We start from the raw sequence: 14,868 nt of genomic DNA on the forward strand, positions 1-14,868 counted from the left end.
GTTTGCATTGCCAAAGCAACTATGAAACACACACCAGACACAAAGCAAGAGTACGAAAGGCATGTACAATTAAAAAGGGAAAATAAAGAGAGGCTGTAAACAAAGCTGTGTCAGATAGCATTAGAAGAACCAGCTAGTAAACACTGCCTTCTAAAGCAAGTGAGGGGTGCGTGCGTGCGTGTGTGTGAGAGAGATGTATTAGGGCAGTGAATTTCAAGGACCTTCCATTCGAGTTGCATTTAGGCCACCATGGATGGACCCCCACTCACTTGATAAGATTTGACTCTCAAGGACCCCCGGGGGGGCCCCGGACCCCCATGTTGAGAACCACTGTGGGGGCGGGGCTGTGATTATATTTTGTGTGAGAGATGATGTCTCGCACAAAACAAAATAAATATGAGATATTAAAACTTCATTTATCATTCAAGTGACATCATAATATTAACACAAGCATGCACGGACGGACACAAACACACACAGTCACACACACACACACACACACACACACACACACACACACGGCTGAGGTGCAAACTTAAGCCGGATTCAAAAATCAGTGCAGATGTTTTTCCAACCTTCATTGGCCGTAACTTACATGGACAACGGCAGCCCCAATGTTTCACTTTTTTATGTTATGTTTAAGATGAGCAGCCCAATTGTAGCCAAAACGTTTCACTTTTTAAAATCAAAAACGCCCCCCCCCCCCAAAAAAAATACAGAAGTTAAAACCTCATCTATAATGCACAGTACCACGGTGTCGCCCCCGCCCCCCCCCCCCTCCAAAAAAGAACAAATCTACAAGCAGTGGTGGAAAGTAACTAAGTACATTTACTTAAGTACTGTACTTAAGTACAATTGTGAGGTATTTGTACTTTACTTGAGTATTTCCAATTCGCAGTACTTTTACTTCTACTCCACTACATCTCAGAGGCAAATATTGTACTTTGTACTCTACTACAATTATTTGAAAACTTTAGTTACTAGTTACTATTCAGATATAAACTATGATATAATGAAACATACATTAACCACTTTAACCCTATTTTATACCTAGGCTATTTGAAAATAGCAGATCTACAAGCTCGTTGTTCGCTTGTAGATCGGCTATTTTCAAATATTTTGTACTTTTACTTTTGGTACTCGAAGTACATTTTGATGCCAATACTTTTGTACTTTTACTCAAGTAAATTTTGAATTCTAGACTTTTACTTGTAACAGAGTATTTTTATATTGCAGTATTGGTACTTTTACTTAAGTAAAGAATTTGAGTACTTTTTCCACCACTGCAAATCTACAAGCGAACAACGAAGCAGCAGCAAGGGAGCGATAGCTTGTAGATCTGTTCTTTTTAGGTTAATGGGAGCACCCCCCCCTCCCTCCGGTTAGCACGCAGACGTAGCACGCATAGCTAAAGTTAGCAACGCTAGCCCTGCTTAAAGAAGAAGAGGACAATAATGTCCACATTTATGGACGGTTTTTTTTATGTTTGAATAAAGTGGTGTTTCTTTGTTGTTGTCGTTGTTGTCTTTACCGTGTGCGTCCTGGCCGTCCCGCAGGCTCCTGGACAGAGCGGACACACTGCTGCATCCCACAACACATAACAGCAGCAGTCGCAGCATCATCATTAGTGCAGCTGTGTGTGATTTGTTTTCCACCCTCCTCCTCCTCCTCGTTCTTCTTCTTTCAAACACGAATTGTAGAAAAAGTAGCAGCAAAAACCCATATAAAATATATATATATATGTGACAAACTCCCCGTGGTTCTTTCTTTCTTCCTTTCTTTACACGGAACTCTTTTGCTCGTCCGTCACGAACCCAGGTGGGACTCCTCCATTATTTCGGGAGCGTTTGTTCCCTGGCTGCTGCTGCTACCACCAGGAGAGAGTTTGTTTTCGGGACCGTCCTTCCCTCTCTGTATGTAGACTCTATGGTCTGGCATCACCCTCCCTCACTACAGTACATCCAGTCTGCTTTTTCGGTTGTTTCTCCAAATTCTCCCTATAGTCTAGTCTCTGGTTTAAAAAAAAAAAAAAGAGGGTCAGGGAGGGAAGACACACACACAATCTCACATACCAGTGTTGCCAGATTTTGCTAGAGAAACAAGTGGCCAGGTCTATGAAAACAAGCCCAAAAAAAGCGACCGGGCTAAGTGTTTCCACGTTACATTGGCTATTTTCAAAGAAATATTGAAAAAACAGGAAATTATTTTTGAAGGTTTTTGAAAGTTAACTAACCAATGTTTACAAGCAACTTTGCAGAAAAACAAGCCCAAAGTCGCTTAGAATAAGCAGACATGGCAACACTGATACACACACACATACATACACACACACACACACATGCCCCGCCAGCAGATCACCAACAGGCGGCTGCTGCTGCTGCACAAAGCAACCGTCCCAGACACGCGTCTGTCTGCGGTGCATGGGTGACATCTACTGGGGAAAGTCTGGTACGAAAATTCCAAGTCTAGGTGGTTGACACAAGGACGGTGCAGGTGGTCTGCTACTCCAGTGGTTCTCAAACCTTTTCATGTCAAGGACCCCCCAAATGAATTTGGCCGCTGACCCCGGCCCCATCTGAAAAGATTTTGTGTTAGAGACCCCAATACATCTCGTCTCTAAACTGAGACAAAATGTTGGTTTCCTTTATAGAAATAAATCATGTTTTCCCGTTTCCAGTAACATTGACATGTAAGTGACATTATTTATAGGATTGCTGCTCCATCAGTTTTTAAGTGCCTAGACACTGTCTACCAGAGTGGTAGACAGTGTCTAGGCACTTAAAAACTGAAGCCTTAAGGTGGATTACTGGTGATAATTATGGTACCCACCACTGTGCACTTTATGAGAACCCAGGTTTATCCTCTCTGACTGAGAGGCGGGATAAACACTGGTACCTGTTTTCATTTGAAGCCATTGCTGGAATGCTCCCTGCTTATATTTGTTCCATGCTGGAACAGAACAATAGCGCCTATCAGACCCGCTCCAGTGATTCTTTAATGCTCAAGGTTCGGTTCCTAATGCTCAGACAGAGCTGGGAAAGGCAGCTTTCTCTGTCAGTGGCCCAACATTTTGGAATGAACTTCAAAAGTCTTTAAAAATCAGCTCCATGCCATCATTTGGTCAGTTCAGAGCAATGGTCCTTAACTCAGTTAATTTGTTTTAGTACTCTTATCAATCTGTAATTAATTTTGATTGTGTCTATTAATGTAACCTTGGCTACATTGAAAATGAGGGCTTGCCCCTCAACTGTACGCCCGAGTCTAAATAAAGGTGATGATGATGACAATGTTAAAATGTTTTAGAAATATTCAAAATTATTTAAATTTTTTCCAAGATCATTTGAAAATAGCTTATATACATCATCTATTTGGCGAGGTTGTTGAGGGCCTTGTAGGTGCTGAGTAGAATGTTGAAATCTATTCTGTGTTTGACAGCCACTGAAGGATGTAAAGGTAGAGAAGTGGTTCCCAGCCTATTTTCCTGGGAGACCCACTTCTTACTACTGACACAATCGGAGACCCACCAGCCCCCCCCCCCCCCACATGCGTGTGCACACCCACGCATGCAGCAGATACACTTGTGTTTTTCAGAAATCCTAACCACTTTAGCCTCATGTACTTCTCGTATGACGACTATCAAAAAATAGACGATCTGCAAGCTCGAAACTTTTTTGAAAAACTGTAGGTGTGTCATTATATTTGATAACATAATGACATGCCTAAAATAGGTATGCCAAGTTGAAAGTAGTGTCCTTATAAAAAGTATGTTATGACATCATGTTGAAAATGTTGGACTACCTCCAAAAAGACAAAGCCTCACCCCCCCCTGTGGTCTTTTCACCCCCCAGGTTCAGATACACTGACGTAGAGGACTGGTGTGACATGATCTCTGGAGCAGGTACTGGTGAGAAGACGAGCTTTTGTACATTGTTGTTTGTTGAGGACTTTGGTGGTGGTGTCATACAGGGGGCATGCTTATATGGTAGTAGTCCATCCATGTGCATACTGAATATCCATGAGCAGAACAGACAATATGGGGGCTTGATTGTGGAGACAATGAGTCTGGGACTGAAGGTGGTCCTCAGCAGGGCCGGTCCTGGACTTTTGGGGGCTCTAAACGTGATTTTGTTTGGGCCAACCCCTAAACCTAAACCCAATACCTGGAAAATGTCCACATAAGTCATGTTTGTCTGTTTACTTAACTATCTATCTATTATATTCCCACATGGGTAGTAATACAAGTGTACATGCACGCACGCACGCACGTACGCACGCACACACACACACACACACACACACACACACACACACACACACACACACACACACACACACACACACACACACACACACATGTATGTCAATCATTAACACATTTGAACTGATACATGAGAAGAGTTTGAAATTATCTTTAATGATCTAACACAGATGGTAACATAAAGTGATTTTTATTTTGACAATTTCTTTGTGCATGATGGCCCATGGACCTTTCTTTGCTTTTCCTTGTGGATCTGTATTGATTGAATATTGATTGAATATTTGATTAGGCAAAAAAATTAAAACAGCCCAGTTACATTTAAAATACTTTGTCTAAAAGGTCCGTTCATAAAAGTCCTTGCGGTCTTGTTTCCAAATAGGTCCTTGGTATTCAATTCATAGGCATAGTGGCACCACAGTTAAAATATCAATACAAAAACAAACAGGAAAAGATAACACTATGTACAAACAAAAAAAATAAATAAGGGGAAAAACTAAAATAAAAAGCTATATGTACACAGGGGGGGGGGGGGAGTCGTCTGTCTAACGGGAAAATAGTACTACCTCCCTTTTTGGCCTCCTGAAAGGTGAATTTTCAGGCCTGAGTGAGCTCAGCGAACTGCACTTTTTGAGGGAAGGGGTTAGACTAGATCGGTTAGATCGTTGTTAACGCTCCCTCTAGTTTTGTGACTGTGGGTGTCGCTAACTTTTTGGAGGTATTTACTCAGATATGCGGGAATAGGGTAACCTCACTCCGTCAAATGGAAGAAGCTTGCGACACACATTTTGTTTCACAGCGTACTTGCATCTGAGACTCCGGACGCAGAATCGATGACAGACGGAGTTTCATTTTTTCAAGCTACTAGGCAGGTGATTGGATGATCCCGCCCCTAGCAGCCGCTGATTGGTTCGTATGCGCAGCGGTTCGGGCAGCTTTACTCTGTGAGCAATCCCAGACCCTCCTTCCTGAAACCAAATGCAAATGAGATTTCCGGAGGGAGGGGGTGTTTACCAGGCTAGGAATAGGGGGCATATCGGGCAAATTTGCATTTACAATTTTGAAGACCAGTCCCATTTTTAGTTGTTTAACCCTGTCTTCTACCCTGAGCCAGCCTAGGCTGGCAAAATGGGTGGGAGAAAGGTGGGTCATGGGCCCCAGTCCGAGGAGTAGCCGAATCAGTTTGTTTTGGGAGGTTTGAAGCTTAGTCTTCAGTGACACTGAGGTGTTAGAGTACCGATGTATGCTACGTGTATGTAGATATTTTACATTTTTGCCTCTCCTTTTTTTTTTTTATATTTCAAGGTAAACAAAAACAGGTGAGATCACCAATGCACATAAGAGGCCATATACAGGGAAAACCAAGACAGAAAAAGGAAAGGAACAAGTAATACACATACACACATGTAGACATACAAAATTAAATAAAAAATTAAATAAATGAAAAAACCCGGTCAGAGAAACAAACTCACAAATAGCTAAATGAGTGAGATAAGTTAAATAAACATGCGTACATGCATTAAATAAACATGCGTACATGCATTAAATAAATACATGCGTACATGCATTAAAGAGGTGGTGCCATGGTTTTGCACTTTTTCTGTTTTTCATGTGTCTATGAAGTTGATAGAACTTTATTAAGCCCCCTGGTGGTGTTTTTATGGTGTTTTATGTCTTCTCTGACTACTTTGAGTTTCTTCCTGGAGGCTGAAATCTTGAGGGTCAAACGTGCCAATAGAAAAACGCGCTTTAGTGACATAGTAAAAACATGCCCTCCCCCTCGTTATCATAACACAGCAGGTGTGGGCATGAGGAGGAGGAGGGACTAGGACAGGTGGGTGGTGCTAAGGGGGTGGAGGAGGTGCTAAGGTGAGAACCAGGTATACTTAATGAACTGGAGGCCTGTCCACAGAAAAACATAATTTTAACACTTTCTGTACACTTTTTTGAAAAAAATCTTCCTCCTAGTATAACCATAATACCTGATGATTATGTTTTTTTGGGGGGGGGGGGGGGAATCACAGAAAATCTTTCTTTAAATAAATACAATATATAACAAGCAAAATATTCAACAATATAATATAGACATCTACACAAACAAAAAGCACCGACACGTACGAAACAAATACAGGACAAGTACAAAGTTTTGCCTCTCCTTGACATGTTTTTCCCTAACTGTCTGATTTATTTTCCCTTTCCTTCCTGGTCCCTTCTTTTTCTTTTCTTCTTTCTGCAAGTAACAAAAAACACAAATTTCACCCACTTTATTTTACACCTGTAGACTGTGATGCAGTGGTGGAAGAAGTACTCAGATATTTTAATTAAGTAAAAGTAGCAATACCACAATATAAAAATACTCTGCTACAAGTAAAAGGCCTGTGTTCAAAATGTTACTTGAGTAAAAGTACACAAGTATTGGCATCAAAATATACTTAAAGTACCCAAAGTAAAAGAACTAAAATGTTTGAAAATAGCAGATCTACAAGCTCACAACGCCTCGCGATGCCACACGTTGTGAGCTAAAACAGGGCCAAAGTGGTTAATGATGTTTTTATAATATACTAATGTATCTGTAAAGTAACTAAAGTTTTCAAATAATTGTAATGGAGTAAAGATACAATATTTGCCCCTGAGATATAGTGCAGTAGAAGAAGCACAGTACTTGAGTAAATGTACTTAGTTACTTTACACCACTGCTGTGATGTGATAATACAGTTGATTCTGCTTAGGTCAGTGGAGAGAATAAAAGATGGAGTGACATGTCTATTAAAGGAATATCAATCTATTTTTAAGTGATCGTTTCTTTCATCTGAACATATCAAGGCACACTTTAAACTCATTTAAGCACACCATTTTGGACATTTCTTTCGAGGATCGGCCTCATCAGCCATCTTCGCACCCACAAGACATCGTGAAGTCATTGGTCATCTTCGTACGCGAAGGACGAACATGACCAGAAAAACAGCTCTAGAATATGTTTTTTTTTTTTTTTAGATAACAACAGCTGATTACATTAAATATATTCACACTCGCTCTTTTCAGAGCCAGGCCATGCAGCCGTGTCCAATATCACGTACCACAGATGTTGGATCTCTGAGGTGGTGGTCCTTGACTTACTTATTCAATATGCAGATTGCACAGTAACTTTCCAATGGATACCATGACGTGTCCACTGTTTGTTCAGAATGTGGTTGAGCATAAAAGGCAGCTGCACAATATCTATAGTGACTTGGTGTCAGAATGGGTTGTGGGGCTTTGCTTGTTTTACTGTTCCTTCTGTCAGAGGCTGGTGCTTGAAGCCCAACAATACGGTTTCACCTACATGCATGCAAATTGGTACACACCTGTATCATGTTCCCGACTTACAAAAAAGTCTCTTGGAGCCATGACCTACCCAAACAGGAAGTCGGCCCTTTTGAATTTATAGTGGCGTTTTTGTGCATTTCAAGCCATTTTCACAGGTTGTACATTAACGAACTCTTACGGATTGTCGGATCCGCCTGAAATTCGCTCAGCGTACACAAAAGACCTTAACAATGAAAAGTTATCAAAAGCTTGAGTTTTCGTAAAACGGCGTGACCGTGGCGAAGCGTCAAACGTCAACGCCAAACAGGAAGTGAAAATAGCCGATCTACAATTCCTATTGGCTGGGCTTTAAACAGCCATAACTCCAGTTCCCAGCATGGTAAACTATACAAAACTTTTTAGGTGCACTTAGACGGCCAATAAGGGACAGGCTGTAATTGCTTAAAGGTTCTATGACATTCATTTTCACTTTTTAAAATTTTTATGTTTTTTGGGGGGTTTTATGACCTCGATTACACCCAAAAAATCTGAACTTTGAACATTCAGTGGATTTTCTGTGGTCTGGGGTTTTCTGAATAATTAGGCTGAAAAGCAATCTGAGCTTGGCCCTTCGACAGTGAGGTCACAGCCGATTAATCCCGCCCACTCTCCTCCTCGCCCCTCCCCTCCCCTATCCTTTCCTTTGGGGGGGGGGCGGAGCAGAAGCGATGATTGACTGGCAAAATCCTTCACCAGCGACACCCGCAGGCAAAGATTTATTTTTTCATTGCAGTTGAAAAGGCTTTAGAAATGTGAGAGAAAAACACCTGCCATGGATCAATGGAGTGGAATTTTTTGTTAAACTTTCTATACACGTTTGAAGGACCATGACAAAGACTTTTAATGTGTGGTAAAACTGAACGTCATGAAACCTTTAATGCCCTGAAGAATGCAGTTGCATCTTGGTTGTTTTTATTTTCTGCATCCATAATCAAGTTTGGCACTTGCCGCTCTATTCTGGGCAAATGTAAAGCCGCACCCGCTGCCCGTTACCCGTAAATGTCTGCCCATTACCCGTGAAATATGGACAAGGGAGCTGGCACTGTCCCTAAACGCTATTCTGCGCCTGCTATACCCGCTCTGCATTATGCCTACTCCATTATTTGCGCACGGAAGTGTGCCCATGGGCATGTTGTTGCTATATCCCCAAAATTGCTATTCCGCCCACACAACTTTGGGAAAGCACATAGCGGAATCTGAAACCACCCGCAATGCCAACATGGTTTGGTACAGTGAACAGGCTGCTTCCGAATATTATAGGCTCACTTCAAATATTACATAGGCTTTTCCAAAATATGGAAACAAATGAAACAAAACAGTTTTTTCAGATTCAGTTCAGTTTTACTCACTTTCAGGGGGTAGTAATTCTTGGCTATGGCGCCGTTTCACAGGTATCTCACCCTGGCCCTCTGCAACAATATGACATAATACAATTCAATCAATATAACCCAAAACCATGTTATTTGTGTTGTATCAATTTCACACACACACGCACGCACGCACGCACGCACGCACGCACGCACGCACGCACGCACGCACGCACGCACGCACGCACGCGCGCGCGCGCGCACACACACACACACACACACACACACACACACACACACACACACACACACACACACACAGGGGTTCTTGTTCTTGTTCCCTCACTGGACTCGGTTGAAAATCCTGGTCTTTCATTAGAGTTAATTGCTTAGCTCTTCTCCATGTTCTAATTGGTCGATATTTGCCCGTAACGTGGACAGAGGTGCAAGGGCCCGGGAATCACTGCTTGCGGCTTTAATTAGGGCCCGAGCATTGCACACTAGTGTGAAGCCCTATTGAAACTGCAATGATTATTAAAGCTGCAAGCAGCAATCAACAGGCCCTCGCAGCTCTGTCCACGATACACGTCTGTATGGCAATCAGCTGAAAAGTTATGCTACATGGCTTAAGCAATTGAGGCCTATCGCTTTTGGCCGCCTAAGTGCATCTAGGAAGTTTCGTAGGTTTTCGATGCTGGGAACTGAAGTTATGGATGTTTAAAGCCAAGCCAATAGGAAAACAGAGGGAGCGGGGCTTAATCATTTACAGTTCATCCCTATTGGTGGTCTTAGTCCAAAAAACAAATTTGGACTTGGTAGCGTGCTGCAAACTGGAGTTATGGCTGTAGCCAATAGGAACACAGAGGCTTCAGCAATTACAGCTCGTCCCTATTGGTGGTCTTAGTCCACATACCAAATTTGTACTCGGTAGCATGCTGCGAACTGGAGTTATGGCTGTTTAAAGCTCAGCCAATAGGAGTTGTAGCTATTTTCACTTCCTGTTTAGCGTTGAAGTTTGAGGCTTTGCCACGGTCACACCGTTTTACGAAAACTCAAGCTTTTGATACATTTTTATTGTTAAGGTCTTTTGTGTACGCTGAGCGAATTTGAGGCGGATCCGACAATCTGCCTAGGAGGAGTTTGTTAAAGTACAACCCGTGAAAATTGCCTGAAATGCACAAAAACGCCACTATAAATTCAAAATGTCCAAGAGACTTTTTCGTAAGTCGGGACATGATACAGGTGTGTACCAATTTGCATGCATGTAGGTGAAACCGTATTGTGGGGCTTGAAGCACAAACTTATGTAGGGGACGCTATGGAGCCATTAGGCCACACCCCTTTTTGAGACGATAAAAATACGTAAGTTGCATAACTTTTTGAGTATGTTTAAGCCCTCATTTTCCCGATTAATTATCGGGAAGCGGAAGCAGAATAATAATAAGAATCATTGCAGTTTCAATAGGGCTTCGCACTACTGTGCAGTGTTCGGGCCCTAATTAATAAAATAAATAAATAATTTAAAAAATTGCCATCTTCAGTATGGTAAAAACTAAACTAAACAAAAACAAAACATATTCCTATGAGGGAACCAGAGCAGAGTTACAGCATTTTACTATAATCTCCTGTCAGATGACCTTGACACTGTCTCTAAGTGCTAAAATAGCAGTTTTGAGAGATTGAAGTAATATCTTCAATGGATCATGGCATCCTGATGAGGAATCCCCTTACTTCTCTATTGCCAGGATTTGTCTGCCCTAACATTTTAGGTTGGTCCAATCATATCAATGTGTGTCAACTCGGGCTCCACCAATGACATAATACTGAGTACATTTCCGTACATCTTTATCAATCTGGTTCCACAAATACTATTTTACAGATTACGTGATTGTGTAAAAGATTACATTTTAAATCACTCCCAGTCCCAGATGATTGATTTCCCCCAACATTGAATTGATGACTGCATGGTTCAGGTACATTTCCACAGACAGTAATAACATACTGTATATACGTACAGTATCTACATAGTCCCTGTTTTGATTAGCTGTAAAAATGCACCCATTTGTCAGAGTTACATTTTCTACAGTTTCTAATATTTCTAATAATTATCCAATTACTTGATTAATTCACAATAAACCGTTTAAGATATCAATTCAAATCAAATCAAACTTTATTTATATAGCACATTTACAACAATCGAAATTGACCAAAGTGCTGTACGTGGTGGACAACAACAGAAAACAGGCCTGTGCAACAACACAGTCACAGGACAAAGCAAAAGATAAGAGCATAATATAAACAAGGTAAATGACAAAAAGTTTAAACAACATTAAAAGCTGGAGAAAAGAAGTGAGTCTTGAGGCGAGATTTGAAAACCCAGATAGACTGAGCAGTTCTAATGGGGAGGGCCCGGGGTAGGCTGTTCCAGAGCGTGGGGGGCAGCAGCAGCAAAGGCACGGTCGCTGGTCCCTGGTCTTTAGTCTCGTTTTGGGAACCACCAGGAGTGACTTGTCAGCGGACCTCAGAGCCCGAACTGGGGAGTAAGGTTCAATAAGCTCCGCGAGATAAGGAGTAAAGGAGTAACGTAAAGATTTAAAAACAAATAAAAGGACCTTAAAATGTATTCTAAAATAGACAGGGAGCCAATAGAGCACCAAAGTCTGACGTTACAAATCCTACCTGGGTCGCGGTTTTTCCCCCCCCCCGTTCTGAATTCCCATAGAATTAATAATATTTAATATCGCGTCAAATAAGAACTGTGTTAAAAAAATAAACAAATGACCCCGGTGTGCCAGTGAGGAGACGGGCAGCCGCATTTTGCACCGGCTGCAAGCGCCTGAGTGCGGACTGCTGAATACCTATATATAAAGTTACAATAATCAAGCCTAGAAGATATGAAGGCATGGATAGCCATTTCCAGTTGTTTAGGGGGGAGGTAGGCTTTTACCTTGGCCAGGAGTCTTAATTGGAAGAAACCGCTTTTGACGACAGAGCTAATGTGTTTATTTAATGTAAAATTGCTGTCGAGGGTAACACAGAGGTTTTTGACTTCTTTTGTATATATTTTTTTCTCTCTTCATACCAGTAACCTGAAAGCTGATTGTATGACATTCTGTATAGAAGTGTGTATATCTGTCTGTCTCCTATATGTCATCATGATTTGTGTGCATGGGGTTCTCATCTTAAAAAAGCTACATGCTTAATGAGTCTTCCAGTTTAGTGGACCTTGTATTGTGAATTTGTACTTCCATGTACTGTGATTCTCATGTCTTACTAAATAAAAGTACATCAATCAATCAATCAGGGTACTGAGGATGTTGGTGGTTGGGACAGTGTCATGGTCAAAAAATATTATTTCAGTTTTGCTATTGTTGAGGTTTGGAAAATGTATGGCCATCCAGGTTTTGACTTATTTTAGACAGTCGAGTAGCAGCTGAAGGGAGTCATGTGTATTAACTGTGAGGGGAAGGTAAATTTGACATTTATGGTGTGATTATACTTGAAGTGTTCATGTCGGCACGAGGGTATGTGGTTGTGAATATACTACAATTTGGTGTTTGCAGATATGCATGCGTTAGAGGCTGCACTCAATACAAGGCACAATCTAATGACCTCCTTCCAGACAACTAACGGAATTGTGAGAAGAGGTCTACTCTATTAGTTATAACTTCTATCTTGCGTCAATTATTCTGTTATTCTCTAATTCTCCTTCAGCAAAGCTTTGGAGAAGTATTTTTTCATACACCCACAGACAAATGTTCTCTCACATCAAATCAATCAGTATTGACATCCTTGACACGCTTTAGTCAGGGGATATAAAAAAAAAACTTGGAATAAATTCCTTACCAAAAAAAATCGTCACCAATGTGTTTGTAAAGGTGTGTAGTAACACATCTCACAAAGACTGAAATGGGGGGGGGTCAAACTAGGGTGTTTTTATGATTCTGAATCCATTGCAAGCATTTGTTTTGCACCAAAACCACTCCTTGGGCTAAAAACGGCCATTGCCATCCTTTTCCAGGTATACCTTTTGTGTAAAAAGCCCATTGAGATTGGGCCGTTTTTAGCCCAAGGAGTGGTTTTGGTGCAAAACAAATGCTTGAAATGGATTCAGAAACATAAAAACACCCTAGTTTGCCCCCTCACATGCTACTTAAAACAGAATTACATTTTGATTTTTTTCCCTGCATAAGGTTATGGTGGGTACCCCAACTTTCAGCAGCTGTCAAAAATTCCCCTAGGGAAACTGCATTTCAGTCTTTGTGAGATGTGTTACTAGACACTTTTACAAACACATTGGTGAAGATTCTTTTTGGTAAGGAATTTATTCCAAGATTGGACATTTTTCTGCTAATATCCCCTGACTACTTGAACAAACCATTGAATAACTTTTTGAATCCGCTGGTTGGTGTCCATTTCCCAGTGAAAAAACCTGTAACAGCATCCAAGGCGCTTTCAAACCAGGATTTATTCTGCTGTTCCTCCGACTCTCTCTGCCTCTTGAGAGCGTGCTCCTGTTCTTCCAACCAAAGTGCCTCCTGCTTATCAGCTCTTTGTTTTTGTTCCTTAATCTCCTGAAATAACACAGACACATTACACAACACCATAAGATAAAAAAAAAAAAACGTTCTACTCTTGGCACACAATATTAATCTTGGTGTCCGACCCGACATGCAAAGCACAGTAATTCAGTTTAAAAAGGACTATGACTTTTCAATCCTTACAGATCGTCCTCAGGTTTAAAAATTAAATGACATGAAATTAAACCCCCCAAAAATCCAAAAGAATCAAAACTTTAATACACTTTTTTTCTTTTTTAACAGTCATAATTACAATTACAATTTAGTCCCCACTCCTTGGGGTGTTTTTTGTCACTGTAAATTGTATATATATGCACATACATGAAATTTGCATTTACCCATCCTATAATCACTATAGTAGCAGTGAGCAGCCATTCTACGGTGCTCGGGGAGCAATTAGAGATTTAGAGTCTTGCTCAGGGACGTATACACATAGACACATTGCTGGAATCGAACACCCCATTACACCATTCATATAATCACTCACAGCCATCAGCTTCTCATGCTCTGCTTTGGCTTGTATCTGCTCTCTCTCCATCTTTTCATTGAGCTGGTTGATACTCTCCTCTTGGGTTTTCTTCAGATCATCCGCCTGCCTCTCCAGTACCATCTGATGCTCCGCCATGGCCCGTCTCTCTCTCTCTGACTCCTCCCATTTAGCTTTCTCCTCTGTAGGAAACCAATGAGACATAACCATTCAAAAGAAAAACACTGTTACCATCCCACAAAGTCTTAATTACTGAAAGCTAACGGGAGAGTACCTATGTCCTGTCAGCCCTATGTTCCCTCAACCTGAACCCTAACCACACCCCTAACCCCGACCACAAACCTAACCCTAAGCCCTAGAGCTTACTCACACCAACAACCATACATTAGCCATTCCATTTACAGCACGTTCTCCTACTTCTCCCCACACAAGAGGGATATCTTGTGAGAAAATAGCATGGCTGAACGCCCCAAACCTGGTCGACAAAAAAAGCCAAAGCATCATCAATGGTTTGGAACCACTTTGGCTATAATAACAATGTAAACCAAGAACGTTTTGGTTTCGTGTCTGCACCACAAGGATACATGTCTAATCTATCAGTCACTTAAATAATTACCATAAAGTGGTGTATGACCAAGTTGTCATACATGTCCTACCGGAGTGACTCAAAGAGTCTCAAAGAGTACACCTCCTTTAAGGGAGGTGGATGCTGAACACTGTATTAAGCTCCTTTGCTTTATTATACTTTAAATGACTTTCATCATCTGGTGTATAAAAACGTTATACTAAAAGGCATTTAGTGGAAATTCTTTATCACCATTGATGCCATGTAGATCACACAGACTGAAACACATTTCCACCAATGCTCGGCAGCCTGGCGGAGAAAATGTTATCT

The 14,868-nt window shown here is 41.3% G+C and overlaps 2 protein-coding genes across 6 annotated transcripts in view; both read right to left on the reverse strand.

Moving 5' to 3' along the window:
• The window catches only part of fam171a1 (family with sequence similarity 171 member A1), an 83,537-nt gene extending 81,555 nt beyond the window's left edge, over positions 1–1,982 (reverse strand). Inside the window, exon 1 of the mRNA XM_080426355.1 lies at positions 1,532–1,982. Coding sequence (XP_080282481.1) covers positions 1,532–1,625 — 94 coding nt within the window. The 5' untranslated portion in view covers positions 1,626–1,982. The remainder of the gene's footprint in view (positions 1–1,531) is intronic.
• A 4,429-nt stretch (positions 1,983–6,411) lies between these two features.
• Positions 6,412–14,868, reverse strand: part of LOC308083936 (guanylate-binding protein 1-like) — a 93,376-nt gene continuing 84,919 nt past the window's right edge. For all 5 annotated transcript variants that reach the window (XM_080426364.1, XM_080426365.1, XM_080426363.1 and 2 more), the window contains exons 10-13: positions 13,974–14,155; positions 13,285–13,480; positions 8,950–9,009; positions 6,412–6,485 (exon numbers count right to left, since the gene is read on the reverse strand). In XM_080426364.1, the coding sequence (XP_080282490.1) occupies positions 6,427–6,485; positions 8,950–9,009; positions 13,285–13,480; positions 13,974–14,155 (497 nt within the window). In that variant the 3' untranslated portion in view covers positions 6,412–6,426. The remainder of the gene's footprint in view (positions 6,486–8,949; positions 9,010–13,284; positions 13,481–13,973; positions 14,156–14,868) is intronic.

The sequence above is a fragment of the Gymnoscopelus braueri genome (genome assembly GCF_963280865.1).
Source record: "Gymnoscopelus braueri genome assembly, chromosome: 4".
Taxonomy (NCBI): Eukaryota; Metazoa; Chordata; class Actinopteri; order Myctophiformes; family Myctophidae; genus Gymnoscopelus; species Gymnoscopelus braueri.